General features: G+C 35.1%; 1 protein-coding gene across 24 annotated transcripts in view; it reads left to right on the top strand.

Moving 5' to 3' along the window:
• The window catches only part of LOC140676205 (uncharacterized), a 229,874-nt gene that overhangs the window by 90,536 nt on the left and 114,001 nt on the right, over nt 1–25,337 (top strand). Inside the window, exon 7 of one of the 24 annotated variants that reach the window (XM_072911062.1) lies at nt 25,101–25,300. The exons of 14 other annotated variants lie outside the window; for them this stretch is intronic. In XM_072911062.1, coding sequence (XP_072767163.1) covers nt 25,101–25,285 — 185 coding nt within the window. In that variant the 3' untranslated portion in view covers nt 25,286–25,300. Of the gene's footprint in view, nt 1–496; nt 872–6,950; nt 7,217–10,156; nt 11,764–12,034; nt 12,359–12,893; nt 13,393–18,821; nt 19,180–20,058; nt 20,394–20,874; nt 21,249–24,385; nt 24,968–25,100; nt 25,301–25,337 lie in introns of those variants that run through there. 9 more of the 24 variants (XM_072911030.1, XM_072911018.1, XM_072911025.1 and 6 more) reach the window with 9 other exon arrangements.

The raw sequence follows: 25,337 nt of genomic DNA, 5'->3' as shown, positions 1-25,337 counted from the left end.
TGATGTCTTTTATGTTGCATTTTTATGACTAATTCCTTATCCAATTACTGAATGCATTCTTTCACTTAATTAAGGTTGAACCAATCGAAATAAATTGTCTGAGGACGGTAATATGAGTTGCGACGAAAATAATTACACATTTATTGACAGATTAAATTTTCGAATTGTTTCAATTTTAAATCATGTGTTAATCTTCATAAAACGATATCATTTTTTCGCTCCTCGAGATACATCGACGATTCGATTGTAGATTTGCTTTTTGTGTTTTTGCTTGATATTTCACAAATTATTTATATGTATATTTCTGAAGGGCGCCTTTTGTGTAACAATGATAAATGTATCTTCCAGGTCAGGAGTGTGTGTTTGGACCAAATCAGGATCTGTTTGAATCACATGTGTGTACTGTTGAAATGTCTAGGCATTGATTTATGACAGCGTTAGAAGTCTGAACAAAAGTACTCGCTCAATCCTTCTGATTCTGTAACAATTCTTCCAGGTAGATCCATGCTCTACAACGACGGTTGGTCCGACTGCCCACATTATACGGGTTCGACCATTTCCCATAGTTTTCCATCGAAGAACTGTATGGTGCGGCATCACCGACCTCACGGCGATCATCGCGGGAGTCGCTATTTCCGATGTATCTACTGCGACTACCAGTCCAAGTACAGCTCGAACGTGTACAAGCACGTGCGAAGGATTCATAAAGACATGCCCTTCTTCAAGCCGAAATTACAATAGAAACGAGAGGAGTGCGAAAGATAATGTTGATAACAAAGAATTTTTTATGACAGCAAAATTTTACCTTTCCTCGTTTTGAACGAGTTTATCAATGTCTACTACTTTTCTTCCCGCTTCAATCCCGAAATATCAGACATATATGTACTCACATTACTAAAGAATATGGAAGATCTCATTTTTATTGTGGAAATTAAATTTTGAAATTTTTCCCATTGATTTAGATATATTTGAAGATCTTAATTATGGGTTAAATATATATTACCGTATTAATATGAAACTATTGCGATACCGCTGGTATCGCAATAGATTAGTTTGTTAATTGATAATTAATCAATTAATAAACTTTTTATGATTAAAAAATAATACTATCTCATTAAAGAGTTTAATTTTTTAACACGTGTTATAGTATAACATATTTCATTACTTGTATTACTGATTCTTTTATTATATGTTTTTTAATCATATATAAACTATAAGTTAATTATATATAAACTCAGATTGAAAACAATTTTATTTAAATACTCTTTCCATAAAAATAAAATTATAATACATATCCTTTTTAAATATCATACATACTGCGAATTTCTATCATTTATATTTAAGATTTTATTTTCCTGGATTAGCTAAAAGCCGCAAAGATGCTATTAGAATAATTAGTATTTTTTTGCTTGGTTGTATATTGTACATATATATATATATATATATATATATATATATATATATATATATATATATATATATATATTATATAGAATATTTTTTGCATCTAAGATATTTTTTATTTGGAAATGTTGTAGAATAACAAAATTTTATATATAATATTAGTTACAAATTTCTGGTTTGTATATACGTTTTTGATGAAATTTGCATTACGAAATACAAATACGTTGTAAACTTGTAATTACTTTCGTAGAAATTAAAATTATTGTTTGAATAATAAAAGCTGTTGTTTATATATTAAAAAGTAGCAATATTACCCTTTTGATTTTTCCTGATGACTTTCTTCAAAAAGTATTGAATAATTTTGTGCGATTGGAAATTACACTTTTCTTTTTCAGGTTTGATGGTTGGATCAGTTTGTGCGAAAACATCAAAGAAATCTATATAGAAATATAACACATACATATATTTATTCTTTTTCATAGTTATCATTTCCATTATTACTAACACAAATTATTTTTTTGAAAAAATAAAATTCAAAATTATAAATGCCAATAAAAATTATTAATTCTTTTATTCTTATATTTTATATTATATATTCTTAATTAATTTGAGTTATATTGAAGTTTTTAAACTTTGATCCCATTTACGTTTTCAGATATTTATTTTATTTTATTTATTTTGTTTTATTATCTGATTATGTAATATAGAAAAAAATTGTGTCTTATTTCAATATATCACTTATTTAAATCTATAATTCTTATATTAAAATTACGTTAATTTGTATGATATTTTCTTTACATATTAAAAACACTATATTATTTAATATTTTAGCCAAGTACGACAAGATTCCTGGTTGGCATCACAACTAGAAAAAAAGAACAGAAGAAAAATTTTATAATAAATACATTAAAACATATTGTCAAATATGACACAATTTGATATTATTGCAGCATGTAAGTATTAAAAGCGAAAGACTATAGTTTTTTTTTTTTTTAATCTAAGATTGATTTTTCTTCTTGAGATCTTGCCTCAGTTATTCTATATATTTTATAGAAATGTTTTTACTGACCTAGATCTCGATCTGTTTCTTTTTTTTCAGTGTTCCGTAGAGGTCATCGACTCGCGGAGAACAATCAACGCGGCCAGAGATATTCCTGTCCAAGATGCTGCAGCTCGTTCAGTAAAAAGGGCAACATGCTGACACATTTCAGACACGAGTGTGGAAAGGAACCAAGATACCAATGTCCTTATTGCGGAAAGAAGGACAGGAAATCCTCCAATACATATAGACACATCCGGTTGTATCACAAGGGCAGCAGCATCCAAGCGTATCGATTATACTGAGCCAGGAAGAGCGCTTTAACGACCAAGTTGTTTCGCGCGGAAAATAAATGGCATTCCGTCAATCAACTGGCTTGTCAGCAGCCTCGATCTTCCCTATTTTTCAATGTTCACTTCGGTGGATCAGCAGATGAAAGAACTACGCTACGCGAGGAGTCTGTATAGCGGAAAGCCTATTTTCGTCATATCTTCACTTCCGGATATAGAATTTCTGGTGGATATAGGCATTCAGTCACGATAATAAGATCTCTAATACTGCGATATTGTCTCCTTTCTACCTCAGGGCACTTCTCCTCGTTCTACCCAGCCATTTGGTGAGCCAGATTTGCAGAATTCATCCTCGTTTTTATCTCGTCCTCGCGCCTGTAAGAGCATTCGCGACATCGTGGGTCTCTTCGCGTTTGTGACCTTCGTTCGTTCCTCTTTTATCGTATCTTCCGTTATGTTCTTTCCCGTTCTGGCCGAGCTACATCGCGCACATTCTGTGTTCGCGATCTCGACTAACCGTGACTCCCCTTCTTCCTGTTTGTAGGACGATTCCTGCAGCCCTATGCCGATGCCGGTATACTGGACATCCTGCGGGCAAACTATGGCAGTAGCCGGAACGAGGTGAAGCATGAAAACGGGCCTTTCTGGCAATCTGGCAAGATGGCATACCACTGTCCCAGGTGTAACGCTGGTTACACATACAAGAAGACGCTGAAAACCCATATGAAATACGATTGCGGGAAAGAGCCGAGATTTAAGTGCCCTTACTGTAATAAGAGGGACAAGTGTTCGTCGAACATTTACAAACATATTAGAATGCGGCACGACGGAAAACCAGTGTACGTTGATAGATTAGAATCGCCTCGTTCGTGTACCTCCTCCTTACGCGACTCGTCGTCTTCCATCGAGTAGTTGTTTCAATTTGTGTGGATTAAATTTTCACGAGTGACGTAAACTTTAAAATAGACTGAAACTAAGAGATTTGGAATCTTAATTTATTTATGTTTGTCTTACTATTTTTATTATTCCTTTATATTATGCAACTTTCATTTTTACTTTTTAGATCGTATTAAATTTAATGACTGTACAAATTAAATTTTACTTTCTTTTAAATACCAATGAAAGTTTCTTGGACATTTATGATTAATTAAGTAATTGTAATTGTTTTAAGAGTCTGAATAAAAAAAAAATATTAATATTAATATTCATTTTTTCGCTTATTAATATAGGGCATATAATTAAATGAAATAGTGGAGCGTTTTAATAAATTGGTTAAAGATCAAATATTGTATCTTTTATAGATTACAATCTATAACATTTTTTTTACTGTTTTTTCCACTTTTTCTTTTATAAATTGTTTGTTGTCTTTTCATTACTATTGAGTTCAATGCTTGTAAAAAAAAAAAAAAATAAAAGCAACATATATAAAAGTTTTTCTTTTAAAATTTACTTGCTTTAATTTTTTGAAAGGAATCTACAATGCCCACTTTTTCGAAATATTTGTAAACATTTGCAATTAAAAGTCTGCAAGAGAGATAAATGTGCATTATGTAAATTTGTATGAAAATAAATTTTGATCCTCTCCTCAATTGTAAGTTCCTACCATGTAAGTAAAAACTGTGAAAAGAAGAATTGAAGAGCACGCTTTCGAAGAGATTAAATATGCTTTTAACAAAGGTGTATTTTTTTCGATGATATACACTAGCTGTAACATATCTAGAAATATATTTCTGCTTGTATATGAAAAAGAAAGAGATTATATGTAGATCGCTCTTAATTGGAAACAAGCTCTTCAATTGTATTGCAAAGTGTATGATTTACAAATCTATGTACAGTCGACAATCTGATCGTTAACGATGCTCGAATATATCGTTTAACTCAATAAAACAAAGAAAAGAGTTAACGTTCGAGTTAACTGCGCGACAAAGTATGAGAAAACACGTTTGTGTATCTTCATGATACACAAACGTGCATATTCCATCATCGTTCTCGCATAATTCAACTTTTTATGTATATTATTATATAAATTTTCTCTGAGAACAAGTAATTCTGATCTGTCTAGTTAAAAACGGCTTCAATCGTTATGTCAGTGAATTTTGTGCGAGATAATAGGACTATTATTTCTTACAAAATAGAGATAGCTTTATATTTCTCATTATCCAAATATGTGCGTATATATTTCGTTCTTGCGAACGTGTAACTGATACTTATTTGTACATATAGCGAATAAATTTGTATTTATTGCGCACGTCAGTTTATTACTTTAAAACAACACGAACGGAAATAAAGATAGTAATTGCGATAATTCAGTACCCCTTCAAGGTGCATTCACTAGTGTGCATCTGTCGTCGTATATCCAATGTATCAATTTTTATTATTATTTTGTATCAAACAAGATGTAAGACTCATTGGAGCGTACTGAGCGATGTCGATATCAGAATCTCGCCCGAAATTACAATAGCGCATATATAAAAAAAATAATTAGATTAGATTTGAATACGATATTACTTTTGGAAAAATTTTTTATATATTTAAAATAGTATAGGGCTCCTATATCGTATCGCTCGGCTACGTTACGATGTTATTCAGTCTCAGAAAGGATTGCAACTAGAAACGATTGTTCTTTGATACTAATGTCTTGGCTTGCTTTCAGATATACAGCTGTCGGAGTGGGGCAACTTAAGACCGATAAGCAGCTACATCTGCTCGAAATGCAACGCGGGCTTCCGAAGGATGTGGGACTTACTTAGACACAAATGCGGGCAGACGCGATACGCGTGTCCCTACTGTCACAAAAAGGATAATTCGTCTTCGAACGTTTACAGACACATTAGACGATGGCATCCGAACCATCCGGTCGGGGTGAACAAAATGTTTTGAACGATTCCGTAGCACGATATCATATCTCGCTCTATGTGCGGGGGAGCTAAAAGAATATATTAATTAATATAAATATATCTCGCATTTATTCATACATATGTAGAGAATAAAACTTTAGAAATTTAGACGCAATCTGTAATATAATTTTTCATGCAATAGTCCATTTCCCATAAATCTGATGTAGAATCTAAATCTCGGTGGGTTTTTTTTCTTTAATTTTGTTTAATGCATTTGTACTAAGATTTTTTAAATATTTCTTTATTTTATTTAACTAGATATTTTAATTTTTAATTTAATAATATTTTTGTTACATATTGTATGTAATTATTAAAATTTGATTCAGTTTCTGTCCTATTTTTTTCTTGATTAAACTCGCAGTTTTATTGACAAGTATACTGTTTATTTCTCAGATATTTGATTTTCAAAGTTCTGACTTTGATTCGAACTGATTTGTCATATTTTGACTTTTTCAGATCGGGCAGCATTGATGCTCTAATGAAGATTATCTATTAAGAAGAAAACCACATCCGCTATCTTTGAGTTTTATGACTCTTGGTAGCAGTTCGTATATTGCGTCATATATTACTTGTTCGTTCAACATTCACTAAGCATGTAAGATACTATTCATCATTTTACATGGGATATAATAACATTACAATGTTAACATGATGGGAAATCATACGATGGGGAATTATTGTACATGATATTCTGTATCCATGTTAAACACGGTTTTTTATTCCGAATTTTAGTAGCCTAACGCCACACGAAGTTCGCATGCAATCTCATTGTAGATATAAAAGTAGACGATCGATCATAACATTAAATGTAATACAAATGGAGTCCGATAGACAGCTGGTTCGCGGTGTATTTTTGATGTTTATCACCTTGTTAGTGCGCGATTACAATTCGAGTTTCGAATTTTGTGTGAAATAAATCGTATGGCTTCGTTTATGTTTTTCAATCACCGTGACTTTATCGGTGATTTGTCTTGTGTCGCATTCATTGTTGCGAATATAACGATATCCAGGAACGAGAACAATCCATGTTACTTTCTGTGATCTGAAGACTGTTTCTTTTTAATCATAAATTGGCGTCAATCGTTACTCTTCATCTACCGTGCGAGGATTCGGTCATTAATTGGCATTGATCGTTCTCATTCCGAGCTACTGATATATCCACCTTGTAAGACTGCTCAAAGAACGCGTGATTGCGTCCGTTGCGTTATGTTAATCATTATCCTCCTGACACCTCTCGACGACACGGATCCATGCGCACTCATGAGCAAGGATGAGAGCTAATTGCGCCCCGCCGCTAACTTGGCTCTTCGAATTTTTCAGGTACTCGGCAGAACGCCGCCAGGAGACGGCGCAAAGTGTACTCCGTGAACAAGAGTCACTACTGCCCGCGCTGCAACCGCGGCTTCACCCTGAAGAAGAACATGACCCGGCACCTGCGCCACGAGTGCGGCATGGCGCCCAAGTACCAGTGTCCCTATTGCGACAAGCCCTCCAAGTTCACGCAGAACATTTACGCGCACATCCGAAAGTACCATCCCGGTCAGGCATTGTGCTTCAGGCGCTTGTATTGAATAACTCAATTGGAACGTTCTCGAGCACACACAGAGCTCGAACGTGTCACAACATGCCGCTCGTGTCATCATTTTGCTTTTCTTCGTTCGCTTTCGTTCCATTTTGCGTCCTCTGTCAAATGCTCAGGAAATAACAGAAAGTGACATTCGTTCCTGTGAAGGGAAACTCAATATAATAAAATGCCTGCGAGTCGAGTTACCATAGAGTGTCCTTTGACCCATCCGATTTTCACGACGAAGTAGCTCGAGGAACTGTTTCTCTTCGTGGTAGGTGAAGCTCAAGTATCGTAGTGGAAGGGAGATATCCAGCCTGGATCGATGAGTCCTTGAATCCATCGCGCGTTCGTCTTCCTCTTCTAATCGTAATGGTCGTTTCGATTTCAGGTGTCACCGACGAGTATTGCGCTCTCCGACACAAGCGGTTCATCTGTACGCGCTGCGGCAGACGATACGTCAACGGCAAGGACCTGAAGAGGCACGAGAAGTACGAGTGCGGCAAATCGCCGCGCTTCAAGTGTCCCTATTGCAGCCAGCGGGCGAAGTATCGCTCGATCATTTACAATCACGTGCGCGCGAGACACCCCAGGATGTACGTGACGACGATGGACCTCGGCAGTGACGTCTATCCCGCGTAAATAAGAATTGTTCCAAGAAAGCTACATGGAATTTATTATAATATTGATTTTCGGGTTAAATGATGAGTGAATAGAGATTTCTATTAGCTGTAAATTTATTATTGTTCATAAGAATGAGAGAAAGAGAGATATTTAGTTTATGCGTGAATTTTTATATATTTTGTGCGTTTCATTACGCTGTTGGTCTTTGAATGAGAAATGACATGGAGTCTCCAGATGACTCCAGGGTGGCGACGATGCTTAATTCGTTACAGCCGTAACTTCTTTGTGCCTATAGTTGTATCGATAAGACTCAATGTGAATGTGATCCGAAGTTTAACATGTTAAAACAAGCTATGTATGTATGTACATATTACGCTCTTACGAGAGCGCGCTAGTCTTCTTCTCTGTCATTTCTTATCTCTCGTATAAGAAAATGAAAAAATAAATGTAAATATCCCGCTGTAATCCTCACTACATCAATCATTTTCGCAACGAGACTAAGCCCATGTTACTCTTTTTTTACACTCGGAGTTTGTTTCTTCCATTGCTAATCACCGCAGTGTCCAAGATGCAACATACAGTGTCCTACGTTTTATCCGTTATTTTTCAGAGTAAGAGTTGCTGCAAGATTGGGCTCCGCGAAAAAAAAAGCGGGTAACGAAAGCAGCGCACGAAAGAGAAAGATTGAACGTGTTTGAAAGATTGTCGCTCTTAAGTGTTACCGTTCAGTTCCCTCCCTGTCGCGGTGAATCACCGACTGACGAACCTGTGCTTTACAGCTCTCTACAGCAGCTCCTGCTACGGTCCCGCCGTTCCTGTCACCGTCCGTCGACGTCGATTGCGCATCGGGCCGACCGCGATGGCGAACACCTCGTCGCCCGGCACCTACGAATGTCCCAAGTGTCGCAAGACCTACAAGTGGTACCGCGGGCTGCACAGGCATCTCGAGTACGAGTGCGGGAAGGCGCCGCGCTTCCGGTGCCCGCATTGCGTCTACACCGGCAAGCACCGGTCGCACGTCTACTCGCACATCAAGAGCAATCACCACGACCGGCCTGTCTACGCGGTTGATACCAAGTTGAATTGAAGCCTCGATGCCTAGCGCTCTTCTCTTGCGGTTTCCTCGATCATGGAATCGATCGAATTTTTGATAAAAATATGCGCTATTATTTTTCTATTATCTTAGGAACCTTCAACATTTACGCCAATTTAACAATTCCCCGTGTAATTTTAAAATCTATATTTTTTATCAAAAATAATTTTTTGATAAAAATTACGTAAATGTTTGAAGATTTCTAAGATAATTTTTGAGAAAAAATATATGGGTTTTAAAATTACATGGGGGATTGTTAAGTCGGTGTAAATGTTTGAAGATTCCTAAGATAATAGGTATCCTCGGACGTTATGGGCGTTTTGATTTTACTCGGTTTAACTAATACCTGTGATCTCTGTGAGCGAAACGAGAAGTGATGATTTAATGCGATTAGTGTTTGTTATATTTTGTTTTTGTCCATAATTTTTTTACAAATTATTTGCTTTTATGTGTTCATTTGTGATAACAATTTAGTTGGAAAAGCAAATTGGTTGCATCTTGTTTCACTTTATACATTTATTATGTATTTTATATATTTTGTCTTTATTAATTAGTCTTTTAGATTATATAGTTTATAAAATAAATGATTATATATTCTATTTGTTTTGATGCTTATTATAAGCTGTCAATAATGCCAAAAAAGTATGTATCTAAACTTGTAACTCTCTCTCCTCGATATAATTCGCAATCATTGTATAATTATTCACATTTTGTTGCTAATAAACAAAATAATTTAGTACTGTAATCAACAAATATCGATTGTATATAGCTTTGAATTATGCATTTAAAAAAATTCAGATTTTTATCAGACTTGCAACGCATTGTCTATAAAGAAAATATAATACAGGTATTTCCATCTTATAGAAATGTAACTCTATCCTATGTCCAAATGTTCCAAATGTTCCCTTTGGATTTACATCTTTATGTTCTTATCTTTTATCTCTATTGCCGTGTTATATACCTTGATCGTGTTTGCATTGTAATTGTCATCGCGATGATCCCTACGGTTGCGTTAATTTTTCGATGATGTAGATTCCTCGACGATGCTTCTGATAGCACAGCAAGATTACATGAGGGATCTTCGAGGATAATCGAGCATAATGCTCTTGCACGAGAAGTGTCGCGAAGCTTGTTCCACTATCCTGATGACCGACGAGTCCTCGAAGGTGAAGACGAGTAACGAGGAACACGTCGCGCGTTGACTCACATTCGTTGACTAACCAATTGCGAATTTTCTTTTTCCAGATTCGTTTCTGAGGTGGTCGCAGCAACAGCAGCGTATCGTCAACTGTGACGAGAAGATGTCCTACCGCCACCCGTGCCCGAAATGTCACCGCAGTTACAAGCATCGCAGTCACTTGATGCGACATTATCGATACGAGTGTGGCATACCGCAACGATTCGAGTGCCCGTATTGCAAACATCATTTGCGGCAACGCACGCATGTGTGGACGCACATACGCACGTTTCATCCGGACAGCGAGCTCTATTGCATCGACATTGTCACCAATTCGAAGCTCTCTTGGCAGGAACCCCGAAATGACTGAGACTATAGAACGATTCTGCCCATTAGAAAATTGGACTAATATTTTTATGTAATTATATCCATGACGTATGATGTACACTTGATCGTGTATTGTTATTGTTTAACGAGTTTCAAGAAGAGAAATTATTGATGTATTTATACTTAATTTTACATTTTTTATATTTTTAATATATATTTCTTTCACGCGCGAAAATTACATCTTTATATTTACAGATACAAATCTATCCTATATTTTATAAAGTAATTTTATAATGTAATTTCTGTAATATTCTATATATTCTTTTTTCAATTTATACATAAAAATTATGTATATAAACTAAAAAAAGAATATATACAATATTACAGAATATACATTATAAAATAAGTGATAGGTATGCGCGAATCGTTGAATATTCAGTGAAATTATTATTTATTATGTACAACATGAAACAAGTTAATTATTTGTTAAATTTTCTTTAAAAAAGATTGAGAAGTAACAGTTAAATAAATCAATAATAATAAAACTTCTTTGAAGAATTTGAGAAATATAAATGAATAACATTTTATAAAAGTCTTGTGTATATTTTATTCAAATTTTACGTTAATATGTTCCTAAGCTCAAATTGTTCTAAAATTTACAGAAATATGTATAATCATGTAGTATGTATAAATCAATCACATATCAATTATGATTATATGTGTGTATATGAGAGATTTTTTTTTTTAGTAACTCTTGCATTTTCATTATTGATAATAATAATACTTATTTTCTAATTGCCTCAAAAAAATACATTTTTATATTGAATGTCAAATACGTTCCGTGAGTTACTAAAAAGAAAATATCTCAACAGTAATCATACAGATCTTGTTCGTATTATTTTGTACGCATATCTTTTATAATTCTGTACTGATAAAAACAAAAAAATCGCGATAGCTTTATTTTCATGGTAATCTTCTGATACACAATTTTTAATGTTTTTTATGACTAAATCACATGTCTATATAAAACAAATCAAGCCGTGTCTTCAAAACGATTTATTTTCCTCAGTAAAATAAAACAACTTTATCAATCAATCATTTATTTTATTAATAAGATTAATAAATAAGATTAATAGTAAGAAAGAAATAGCTGAGAATATTACCCGTTTTAACGTCCACTTTTGAATTTTGATAATTTAATAATTCATGTACTTAAGAACGATTTAAAGGTATACGCGACTCAAGCTGATTTTATTACATACTAGATATTTTATACGACAATTATTAGACGACGGAGAGATATAATAAAGTGACAATATTTATTGATCTACGCGTCAATAAAGGTAACTACTGTTTGGTCGATACTTTTCTTTCTCCTTTTGTGCTTTCTTTCTTTCTTTATTTCTAAGTCCCGTAACATATTGATGATGTTCAAATGGACGTGTGACTTTGTAACAACAATGTTTACTGAGAAACGGTTTTACCGTGATCATCATAATTTATCGACGAAGGAGGATCTACTGATACGTGGAAATGGTTTTGCAGGACACGTTCTTTACGAGAGAAAGCTAAAAATCGACTCGGTATTAAAACGCTGTCTTCTTTTTTATGGGTTTCAGATACTCTTCCGAGGCGGAAGAGAAGACTCGAGATGGTTTATCAACGCGAAATCAGCCTCAGTAAACGAAATGGCAGGTTCGAGTGTCCCAGTTGTCACAATCTATACAAGTGGAAAAAGTCAATGCTGACGCATCTACGGTATCAGTGCAAGCAACCGCCGAGATTCGAGTGCAAGTATTGCCCGACAAAGAATTATCAAAAGGCGCATATCATTCGTCATTTGCGCGTACACCATCCGAATCTTTTGCCGATGTTCTTCGATCGGAAGGACAATGCCATTTTTTGACTCTGATTAAGTACACGTCCACCCCTACAAGTTGTTATTTCTAATAAAGTATGCAGCTGAATTTTCAACTAAATGGTTCTCATTTGTAAAAAAAAACAAAACCTTTAACACCCTATGAGAGATTAACACTTTCTGATTTTCGTGTTGTCGAGAAATGTAAATGTATATTAATCAAATTTTTATAATCGATTGCAAATTGTCGTCGTTTCTACTTACAGGTGTATAAATTCGTTCATCGTTAAATAAAGATACTATTGATAATGATTTATCTTGATGTTTCAAGATAATATGTCGACATAATCATCACATTATTGATCTTTTTAATGTAAGATCAATACGTCGTGCTATGCACGTAGTTTGATATAAGTTATTTATTTACAATGCGTGTAGACGAAGACGGAAATGCTGAGTACATACAAGGTCACGTCGCGAGGAGCATCTTTCAGATTTAATCATTAATTTTTATGCGTCGCTTACTGTGTGGAGAATCCAATGATGTAGTCATCGTAAAAATTTTTCTCTCTCGCGCGCACTTGAGCATGCTCTTCAGCATCTTCGTCTCCGTGTTTCAGGGCTCCACGTGTTGCCGCCATTCGGGCCGAATATGATCTGCAAATATCGACCGGCAGCAGATGGCAAGCTTAATTCTGAGGGGTCCCGGAAATCGTCCCGGAGGATACGCACACGCAAGATTAGCTCCGATAGCATGAAGCCGTTCCAGTGCCAAAAATGCGGGCGTGGCTTCACCCTGAAAAGGAACAAGGACCGCCATGTGAACTACGAGTGCGGACACGAGCCGAGGTTTCAGTGCCCCTATTGTGGACTCCGTAGCAAGCAAACTTCGCCGGTTTACGCTCACATCAGGAAGAAACATCCGGAAGAGGAAGTTTTTATCTTTGACATGAAGCTCTGAGCACGACATGAAGATCGTGCGTATCTCCCATTCCATGCCTGATCTCAAACTACTCGAAGAAATTTCGTCTTTCCACTGGTTTCGTTTTCTACCGCGATCTTCATACATCGTCACTGGAGACCACCAGTATTTCTCAATCTCGCTTGTTATCGCCACATTTTTATGAGAATTAACTTGTTATTTTTCATATAATCTTAATGTTTTTAATAATTTGTTCATATAAAAATTCGGCTAATAATAAAATTGAAACTGTAAATATTGAAAGACAAAATATTGATGAAAGATTATATGATTCAATTGTTGAAAAAAATACTAAAGAAAATTGTTTTTTAATTATAATAAAAATATACGAAATTTGAATTTATATAATTGTTAAGATACTGTTAATGCAATTAAATTAGAATTTATTATTCGCTCTTGTAAATATTTTAAAAGCATCAATACTATAAAGTTATTATATTATTTTAATTAAATGCAAATGCAATATGCTACAATTGTTTGACTTTATATCAAAATAATAAATGTATGTTAATTCAATAGCTTCGAAACATTATTTTTTCGTAGAGTAAGCTTTCACACGCCTACGAGTCACTCTGATTATAATTATGATTTTTTTTTTTTATTTTTTTTTTATTGAGTAAACTCATGATTTCAAGATTAACCGTAAGAAAAGCTTTCTTTGATCTGCTATTTCTATTATTAAACGGGTATATTTGTTTTGATTTGTTGCAGAAAAAATTTCACATTCCAGTTAAATCTCTAAAAAATAACTTATTTTTGTATAAAGGTTTAAGTCGTACTTTCTATGGAAAGTTTAAATCTTTGAATCGATTATGTGTATGTGGTAATGATTTCTCTGACTGAACTGATTTCTTTCACACATGATTTGACTCTAAGAGGACTATTATAAATTTACTGTAATAATCTGTTACTTATAAATTAAATTTGATTGACACAATGTTATACTTTTTATTTTTTTTATTTTTATTATTACGTGGAATCAAATATTTATTTCTTATTAATAGATTTATTTTATTTTATTGGTTTTTATTGTATTTTTAGTCTCTATTGTTGTCTTATGAAGTATATTCTGTGCTCTAAAGAGATTTTTTTTGTTTATAAAGTAAAAAAATAAAAAATAAATTATTAGAATTCTTTATCTAAATCAATAAAGAGTTGATTTTTTAGTCACATGTTAAGTTTGCATAACTAAGAAAAAAATTGATAAGTGGCTGCATTCGTATTGAGAAACACTGCTCTCCGACATACAGATTCAAGCGGAGATTCAAACGAAAACCAAAGTCAAAGATAATCGGAAGAGATTATAACTTTGAGATAGTTAATGTTATAATATAAGATGTCCGGGGAAATATCGTTGCTTCTACTTTATAAGAGAGTCACGATTCGTTTGTACGTTGTTTTGTAAAATAAAGTTTTATCGTGTCCATCGCTGAGATGGTATGGCTTAGCAAAGCGATTGGACACTCATGCCATTCTTGTTCACATCCCTTTACAAGTATACGACCAGACGCTGGCAGGACGGATCTTTCGTCACTTGAAGACTGCACAACTGGCGTGTTACAATTTTACGAATAGATCTCTAGTTATTATAGATTCTCACAAGGGGTAAAAAATTCACACGATTTAGAGATTTAGATTTCAAATAGCATTTATTAAAGTCACACAGAGCGCTTCTGCTGTCACCGTAACTCGCGCGACGAGCGTTGCTGAATACAGGTTCGTCAGGAAGATACCTCCACGATTCTCAAAGGTATCTTTGCTATTAATGCAATGCAACAAAGCATGAATATCTGGTAAACCTTCCAATTGCTCCATTAAAGGGAATTCGAAAGCTCCTTACGAATTTCGAATTGACTCCCTCGAACCTTTCCGTCATTTCTCGCCTCGAAAGCGGCGAGATGTTTTGTCCGATTTAATCGGGTGATCTTAAAGTTTCAGGTTTCTACGCGACGACCCCGCTGCTGGATCTGAACTTTACGGTGCAGTCTTGCAAAGGTTTTAAGTCCGAGAGTGATAACAGAGACTTTGATCAGGACTGCTCGTCCGTGTCGATGACGAATTATTATTCTGAGAGCCGCACGAGGAACATCTACCATCTGAAAAGCGGTACCAACAACAAGCCCTTTAACTGTCCCAGATGCGGCCGTTGCTTCACTGTCAAGGGAAACATGACCAGGCATTACAAATACGAATGCGGCCAGCCACCCCGCTTCCAGTGTCCCTACTGCGAATTCCGCAGCAAGCAGACGTCCAACGTAATGTCCCACATCAGGACCAGGCATCAGAATAAGAAGGTCTATGTGGTACATCTCAAGTAGAAGGATAAGTAAAGAGATAGAGGCGTGCTGCGACCTCGCGAGGCAACGAGACGATGAGGCAACATTTTCCGGCTCGAAACGAGCACGGAATCGCTCAAGGAAACGCATTCGCGCGTACAAAACGCACGAGCATATATGGTCGATAGGATTTTCAAACTCTTAGATAGGTAGATAGATTTACGCTTCTCACGCGCGAGTCGTCGATTGCGCGATCGTTACTCGGGGATTGTGTCTGATTCGAACGCGATATAACGTCGTCGAGAAAGATTCTTTATATCTTGCGATTCGTGCGAGTCGCAACTCGGTGCGAGAAGATACATCTCGCCAACGTCCCTGTAACTGTTAAAGAGTTTTACGAGCGTGGTGCAGTTCCTGTGTCTTCGTCTGTTGGACGGTGTTTCGTACACACCGTGTATTTACGTCCGGGGTCTGCTGCTGAAAGGAACGACGAACCGTAGATTTATAGCGGCTGGTTTAGTGGGATTCGTATTATCGTCAGATATTCTCTCCGTCTTTACACGTTACCAAAAACAAATATCTTTATGCTTAGCAGTTAATGAGTCGGCGCGCGAATCTTTCCGATGATTAATGTGTAATTACGACAAGATTATCGATATGATTGGTATACTACAGTCGGTATACTTGACGCGAACTTGACAATGCGAAATTGTTGACGTACGTGAAAGAAAAAGAGTAAGTGTTTAGTGTGAACACACATTCGGAATTCCGGTATTCGCGCGCTATTCAATAAGCAATCTTTCGATTATTAGAAGCTTTAAGAGAGCCGTATGTTTTTTAAAATATAGTTGTACATCTTTAATGATGCAGGTTGTGAAGTTAATGATGGGACATGAGAAAACATTTGCGTGCGTATAAATGTATCAAGATCAGGCTCAAATGTAAGACGCCGGGAGGAGCGAGCGAACCGGTGTATGTATTATTATTAGCGAAGAATTGTTGTTGATTTTACAAACAAAATGAATCGGAATTGTTATAGACGACGTGACGCGCCGAGCGATTACAAGGCGCTTGTCATGAAGACTGAATTGTTACTAACGGCAGAAAGAGAGAACAGGGTTTTTAAGCGGTCGGAACAAACGTAGTCATTTTTTTCTGTTCGTTAATTGATATAGAATCACGTGTTGCCCTTTTCCACGATTCAGTTTTTATGCAAAGGTGCATCGTAATGTACACTTGGAATATCAAGAAAATCATAGCAATTAATGACATAGAGTGTATTCACTCGTCAACATAGTGAAAATATAATAGACTCGAGATATTGTTTGACATGTTTGTTTGTCACACATTCAGATCAGTGTTGCCAGCTTGTTTTTCGCTCGATCTAACTTAATTACCTATTAAAGTATAAATTTATGCAATTATTTACTTTTAAGAAAAAAAAAAAAAAAAAACAAAAAACGGTACGTTGATAAATTACAGAAATGTTATTGAAGAAACTTTACTTAAAAATTTTTTTTCTCTGACATTTTTAGTCTTACAACATTTTCGAATATCGAAGTTGAGAGAATTCTTAATTAGTTAAATAGCATAAAAAGTAAAACTTGTAATTTAATAAAATTTAATAAAATATTTTTATTTTTTATAAAATTAATTGTATTTAGTTTTATGAAATCTAGTAAAATATATAATATGAAATTATACAATATTTTTATCAAAAAGACTTATGAAAGACGAAAATCGATAATCGAAAGTCAAGACGCATAAATTGTTTTTCATTCATTTGGATTTGTTGAAGATTGTCCAAAGAAAGAACTGAAACATTTAATGTACTTAAAGAAGACTTTTAGATCATTTATTTGTGTCTACTTATTGCTCTTGGCTCTTATTAGCTCACTTCCTACTTAAATTTTTTTTATATTAAACCTTTTCATCTTATTATTTATTATATATTTAACTTATACATGTTATTGTTGTATTATTTATTACATATTTAACTTATACATGTTATTGTTACATTTATTTGTTATTATTTTGCTTATTTGTATATTTAATCTATTTCTAAAGTCTTTTTATGAAGTATGTAGCGGAATTCAGAATTTATAGTTAGCAACACTGAGATACAGATTCGATTATCACGCACCTGTCTTTTCGTTCGCATTTTAGCGCGGTGAAAGGGTCTCTAGAGACACGAAATACGTTAGTGGCCGACTGTTTTTGTTGCTGTGATATATAATTACTGATCATGTAGCGATATAAGTATTGTATATTCGGTAAATATATTCGCGACGTGTTAGACACGAATCCGTCGTAGAAGTGATTGTTCTTCATTCCATTAAGTTTTCGAATTAAGTTCTCTCTATGTATGAGACTTTAGAATGTGCGAGCGAGGAATCTCATCTGTTCGGGGTATTTTGACGATGCAAAACTCACGGGAGCTATGCGAAAGTCCACGTAACGAGCTTGATACATTTTTTGGCGAAATGTTAGAATACCCCGCGAATTCCTGGCCGATTGGAACGCAACATGTTTTCACTCGTCGGTTTATCGATAGCGATTTTCCGCGATATGTTTTATGATCGTATATCGTCGCTGTGGAAATATAAGATAAAAATAAATTGATGTTTGGACACCCTATATAATCTGCCGAATATGCCTCAGTGTTTTTCCTCTGATATTTCTAGCCTTTGATTTTTTTTTTTTTTTTTTTTTCCCCTCAGATTGAGTCCCCCGTTCAATTTCAGCCGAAACATCCAGACATCTAGGAACTTACCCGATGAATCTGTTATAGCTGCACGGTAGATGATCTACATACGTACGATGTTTGTTTATAGTCCAAACTAACGATGGATGTATTGTCTTTTCTTATTTTTCGTGCGCATCCAAGAGTGTGAGAAACGTACTTGTCATATCACGACCAAGTTTCCTTATTCCATCGGCGTGTCATGAGACTAATATCACGAACAGTAATTCTCTAGCCGCATTCTCTGTGTGCTTTAGATCCATGATCCTTGCACTTTAATTGACATTTAACAAGCCAATTATTATCCAAGGCCAATGACAAGTTTTCGGGGAAACTTTCTTGTCGATCATGAATCGGCTGTCTTTTTCCCTCTATGTATATTTCTCTCTTTTTCTTTTTTCTTACTTTTTCAAAATGAAAAAAAAAAAATGTCAGTTACTTGTCGATAAGTCTGTAGATAAACTTGATCGTGCGCCCGAAGTCAGAAGCTATTAGAAATAGGACGATCAACGGAATCAAGTCTCACAAATCGATTTTTACTTTTCAGATCTTCTCATGATGGACTCCTTCATGAGCTCCGTAGGTTCCGGCGTCGAGGTGACCGTCGAGCATTCACCCTCCGGAGGACAGAAGACTCTTTACTATTGTCCCAAGTGCCTGCACGGTTTTACCTTGAAGAGTAATCGCAATCGCCACTACAGATACGAGTGCGGTCACGAGCCCAGATTCAAGTGTCCTTACTGCGAGCTACGCAGCAAGCAAACGTCGCAGATCTATTGTCACATTAGGAAGAAGCATCCCGCCGAAAGAGTCTGGGTCGTCAATTTAAAATCCTAACGAACGTCACGTGTTTTGACAACAGTTACGAGCAGTGTTATTATGTATTATTGCGATTGTTCTGAAAGCAATAAATATTGTCTGCGCGCTATATCTTGTCTTGAAAATTCTATGATCATGCTCTTATCTCTTGTTCGTCACTGGCACGCACTTATGTTTCTAAGAATTTTTACTTTCTGCAATGAATTGCTGACGTTTTTGGTTATCATTTTCATAGGAATACATGTGATGCGTCCAAGTATAGAAATTCTGAAGAATTTCATCAAGTTTTTTCGCGATGTCGGACGTTTGTCTCTGTGTAAATTTTACACATGACTTTTGTCGAATGTGTCGCACAGCGACACATAAGATTCAACAGTTTACATGTCAATAACGCATTTGAAATGGTTTACTTACGTCACTTACGTGACGTGGTACGTAAATTGTGTTTATGCATGATATTAACTTTTGTTTATCCAACTCAAAATCATCAGTATATATTTTAATAATGTAAGAGAGAATGTCAAGTCAGAAAAATATCTTTAATATCTTTAAGAAGAACCGAATATACTTTTAAATTACATGACAAGTATATATAAAAATAAAAACAATGATAAATAATACCGAAAGATTTATTTAATATTAAAAATTAAAAATGATTGTTCACAATAATTATGTTACATGTCAGTTTTGAAACATTTTTTTTTTTTAGAAATGTACCTTGCTTCTCAGGATATTTTATACAACGTCAGCTTACGGCTTAATCGTGCGGATCAATTCGATTAGTTAAAATATATTATAAATAACATAGCTTTTTTTTTCAAATCCTCGCTTTGCGTAACAAACGTTGAACGCTCGATAACCGTAGAGATATTTTTATATTTTCTACGGCCTATCGATGGCTCTTAAACGATTATTCGCAATTAACAGTTTCTTTTTTTCTAACCATATTGTTGTTTTGCTTTCAGTGTTTCTGTATGGAAATTACGGGGTCGGCCTGTACGACTCGACGAAACCCGACGTGAATCAAAGCGTTAGGGGAACATCGATACAACGACGAGGCAGCGGTCGACGTGGGAGTGGTCGACGTAATCACGTGTGCCCAAAATGTGGCAACGGTTATACCGTGATGAAGAGCCTCAAACGACACCTGCGCTACGAATGCGGCCTGACACCGAGGTTTAAGTGTCCTTATTGCGGCACTCGCAGCAAACAGCGGGGTCATGTCAGCCAACATATACGCAGGAAGCATTCCGGCCAGCGCGTTTACATTATCGACTCACCCTGATGAGGTTTCGTCCACTTTTTCTCGATGTTCCTTCCTCATTTCATGATGTGCACATTGATAGCTTTGTTTTCTTGTTTTGAGATGATCTCATCGAAATCGATGAGACAATGTTGTATGTAATTTTGTTATAATTTATTATAACAAAGATATTATATCAATTTGTTAATTGTATACTTGATAAAATAAAACATTTTTTTCACGATACTCCATTGATCTTTACGATAATCGTTTTATTTCCATGTATATTGTTCATGAATATCTGTATTGATAGCTCTTCGAACCGATCGAACGCAGTTCTTCGTGATCTGTCAACGCGCAAGCCCAACACTGATAAACGGAGATCCTTTCGCGAGCTTGAGCTCTTCAGGGTCAGGTGAAGGGAATAACTCGCGGTAACATTCGCAAGCCTCTCTCATTTTTTTTTTCTTTTCCTCCTTTATACGCGTATCTTGTTCACTCAACTAATTTTCCCTTTCGTTGATTTCTTTTTTTTTAGACGTGAAGAGAATCGAGCTGAAGATCATTCCGAAAGACATACACTTGGTAAAGCTAGAGGAGTTCCACAATTTTGACTACGAACATGAGAAGCCGCTCAAGTCGACGAGGAGACGCCGAGGCGAACACGCGCAGGACGACATCGAAAGACACACTTGTTCGCGATGCTCGAAGAGTTACAAACATGCGTGGCACCTGAAGAGACACACAAAGTTCGAGTGCGGCCAAGAACCGAGGGTCCAGTGCCCGTACTGCTCTGCCAAGATGAAACAACGCGGCCACGTCTATAGACATATCCGCCAGTGTCATCGGGGGAAGAGTGTCTACGTCATCGATCTTAACTGACTGTGAGAAGGGAGACTCGTTGACAAGGGAAAAGCCAATATGGCAAATCGGCGCCAGTATTTTTCGTTGATTCTTACTCTTAATCTTAACAAGTAGTATTGCCAATCGATGTAATTTTCAAACAGCTCTGGAAAATTACGATAGTTTTTTCCTTTTTTTTGTTACGACTATTTGTATCGTTTACATATTTTTAATAGATCCTGAAATAAAACTTTTTGTTCGAGCTGTTTTATTATACGTACGAAATGCTTTTTGTGTGGTTTTCGAATAATGCGTAACAAAGAAATCTTATTTGTTAGTCACTGTTTGCCGAAAGAGAAATTGCCACCCGCTTCCTAACGTGACAGTATCGTTGCTTGATATATCTAGTCATCGCGAATCTTGACGCGATATATGAAGAGAGAATCGTTGAATAATAAAAATAGTCGATCAATTTTTTTATCGTAGAATAACGAAATTAATTTTACACATATTTGTACTGTATCTTGTGTCTTATCCCGTTCAAAAGAATGAATAAAACATGATATTTTTTTACTTAATCGAATTAAAGTCGTTTCTAGATTAAGATTATTTCATCGTCAACTTATTACCAACTGCAATCGAATAAAACAAATCCGCCTTCCCGTGATTTGTTACCTTTAAAAATGAATATTCTGATTAATATCCATTCGATTTCAGGTTCGTCAAACTTTCTTCCTACGTTTCGGATCAGCATCTTATGTGGTCGAGCAATAGTACTTCATCATCCAACATATAATCCTAAATGCTTAACAATTTTTTCAACAACACTTTTTACGTAATACATATTTGTGGATTTAAATGTTTTTATATTATGATGACGCGATAATTTATGTGGTGTACAAAAACATTGAGAGTAATTATTTCGATCGGAAACTGACGATAATATGATGAAAATTTATAATTTACACTAAATCTAATAGTGAAGAAAACTGAGAGAAAATAAAGATGGACAAGTAGTTTTTATGTTTTTACATTTTTATGCTGTATGTGCATATGAAATAGATTTATCTTTGTTATATTAAATTTTATTTGATTGAAAAACTATGAATTAATGAGATTGAAATAAATAAATATTTGAATAATCCCCCATCAAAGAGAGAGTTCGATTTCTGTGCTCTAAATTTACCGTTCTCTGATTTTTCATAGATAATTATTGTATTTTATTAAAACCAGAATCGATAAAACTTCGATAAAGTTTGTAATTATAAAATGATGCATACATATAATAAAATAAAATGTAATTAATTTGTTATGAATATGAACATGAAACAATTATTTGTTTCAAATATTGAAAAGTTATTAGTTTAGGTATGTTGAAAATAATAAATTATTTTAATTTATTTCAAAAATTTAGTACACATAAAGTCTCTAACATTCTTTTGTAAAATTTGTATAATTTTGAATAACTGCATATCCGAATTTTAATGCGCTTTAGATAAAACAGAATTTTGATGAAATTCGCGACTCAAAAGACTGACAATGATTTTGGATGATTTAAAGATTCAGTCTTTCAGAAATCATCCGTTTTACGTTTAATCGCACATATCTCGATGCAAAAGCGAAAAGCTACCTCATTTTTTCACCTACTTGTATTACTTGTGTTTTCACGAACGCGATCTCTTATCGCATCTCTTCTCGCAACTAACGTCCCTCGTTTTCTTCTTCCTCTCGCTTCCAGGTCGGTCGATACCGCGCATGATTCTGCCCAAGAGCCTGCAGCATCCGCGGAACTGCATCTTCCCGTCGATACCGTTGATGAAGAACCTGACGACGTTGTGGATGGCCGAGCAATGCAGTGATAGCTCTACACTTTTCCCATATCGTTGCGAGACATGCGGCAAGGGTTATCAGCATCGCGCCACTTTGCTGAGACACACGCGACACGAGTGTGGCAAGGAACCCAAGTTCAAGTGCCCGTACTGCGCCCATAGAACCAAGCAACGTGGCAATTTGTATCAGCATATCCGCACCAATCATCCCGGGAAGAATGTCTTCTCTAGCAGCATTTAGTGCACTCGTAATGCACGTGCGCTCTCTCTTTCTCTCTCTCTCTCTCTCTCTCTCTCTCTCTCTCTCTCTCTTTCTCTTTCTCTTACACAGTTTTCCCAATTTGTCTTTCGATTTTTATTTTTTATTCGATAACTTTATACACATGCGCATTGACATGGAAAAAAGGGACGGCCATCATTCAATTACCATCAAGACGAATACATAGATTATTGCGTCTTATTTCTCATTAGTATTTTTTTGATTAGGATTTCTCGAATTTTTAAAATTTAATTTAAGATTTATTAAATCTTGTATCGGCGCATACAATAAGTTAATGTAAAGCAGTAAAATAATCGCTCTTTTAATGGAGCTGTTAATAAGTTATTAATTTCTTCGCATCAATGACATTCCCTATGGCGTTTTAGACCATTCATTAGTTGTAAGTGTAATCGATAGAAAATACATTATGTATGAGCTGAGCTCTTTTTTTGAGTTTACATTCTAAAGTCTTGGATTCGTTATATTTTCAAATGAATTGAAGCTTTAACGTCAATGCAAGAGATTTTTTTATTATTATTTTTTTTATATATTTACTTTTACTATATATTTAATACCACTGTTGATGAATCTGTAAGTACTTGCCAAATTTTACACAATAAATAAACTGGAACATTTTTGACCGTACTTATATGAATAATCCTGCACGAATCCAATTATTCTGTAACATGTATACATGTAAAATAAAAATATTTATTTATAGATATATATTTTACCTTAAAAATTAATAGCAATCTCTTATTTCTTGGAAGGAAGAAAACTTATTCACGAAATGTGGAGATAATTAATTAGTATTAATTAAAGTTAATGTTAAAATATAAAAATTTAGTGATAAAAGGTCATTCTCTTTATGTTAATTATTATTTTAATTATTATTGAAGACATGAACTCTTCTGAAAGAACACATGAACACAAGAATGACATACACTCAATGAAAGAGTAATTATAACGATAGATTAATTTTAAGAGAGAACAAGTATCATGCAGTATTCTCATCTTTGCGATTTAAAGTCATCTGCCGCTAGAACTTGTTTGATTCGAAATATCTGTGAGACCGTTTACTAACCGTTTACTAACCGGTGCGTTTTATTTTCTTGCAGGAATGATGACAGCTTGGCCAAATTACCGTCAGTATTATCGTGAACGGGCCAGTCAGTACAAAGTGGCGTGCAGTTCTAATTACGCGAATCCGAAGGCTTCCTCAAGACCGGGCAATTATCTCGACAAGAAACCGGGCTCCTTCAAGTGTCCGAAATGTGGAAAGGAATACCGTTGGCTGAGGAACATGAAGAATCATTTGAAGGTTGAGTGTGGCAAAGAGCCAAAGGAATGCTGCCCCTACTGTCCGCATCGCACCAAATACAGAAGCAGTCTACAGAAACACATTTTTAGGATTCACTTCAGCTAAATTTCACGGATGTATTTTTTTTTTTTTTTTTTCTTATCATTGTTGCTGCAACATTGAATCTCTAGTCACTTTGCAACGATCTGTATGCACTAGTTATTAACCGCACATATTAATATACACATATATGACATATTTGACGACGGATATATAAATTATTATTTATCGAATAACTCGTTGCGCTCGAAGCAAATTCATTTGTTATTCGTATGTGTAATTATTGTTTATTGTAAATCAGAGTTGAAATCAAAGTGATATTAAATAATTCCCTGAGTAATTCATCGTGCATTCTCTTCATGTTTCGATTAATGTCCTTGTGACTTCCTGTATATTTCACGATTGATTGCGAGATTATTTTGGTCGTTATTTTAATGTTATTTTTAATGAATATCTGACTATGATGTTTTCAGAATATCGATGCCACAGATGCGGGAGATCTTACACCTGGTTGAAGAGTCTGAAAAAGCATATACGCACCGAGTGCGGTTTACCACCGAGTCATCAATGCCCATATTGCCCTCACAAAACCAAACAAAAGTGGAATATGATGATGCACATCAAGAACAAACATTGGTGGCTTTCACCACCTGAATAAAACTTTAGACTTCCTTTAATCTCAGGATTCTCACATAATTTTTATTTATTTG

This window comes from Anoplolepis gracilipes, chromosome 2 (assembly GCF_047496725.1).
Source record: "Anoplolepis gracilipes chromosome 2, ASM4749672v1, whole genome shotgun sequence".
NCBI classification, from domain to species: domain Eukaryota; kingdom Metazoa; phylum Arthropoda; class Insecta; order Hymenoptera; family Formicidae; genus Anoplolepis; species Anoplolepis gracilipes.
Note: the sequence above shows the minus strand (reverse complement) of the source record. Positions and strands in the feature narration are given on the sequence as shown.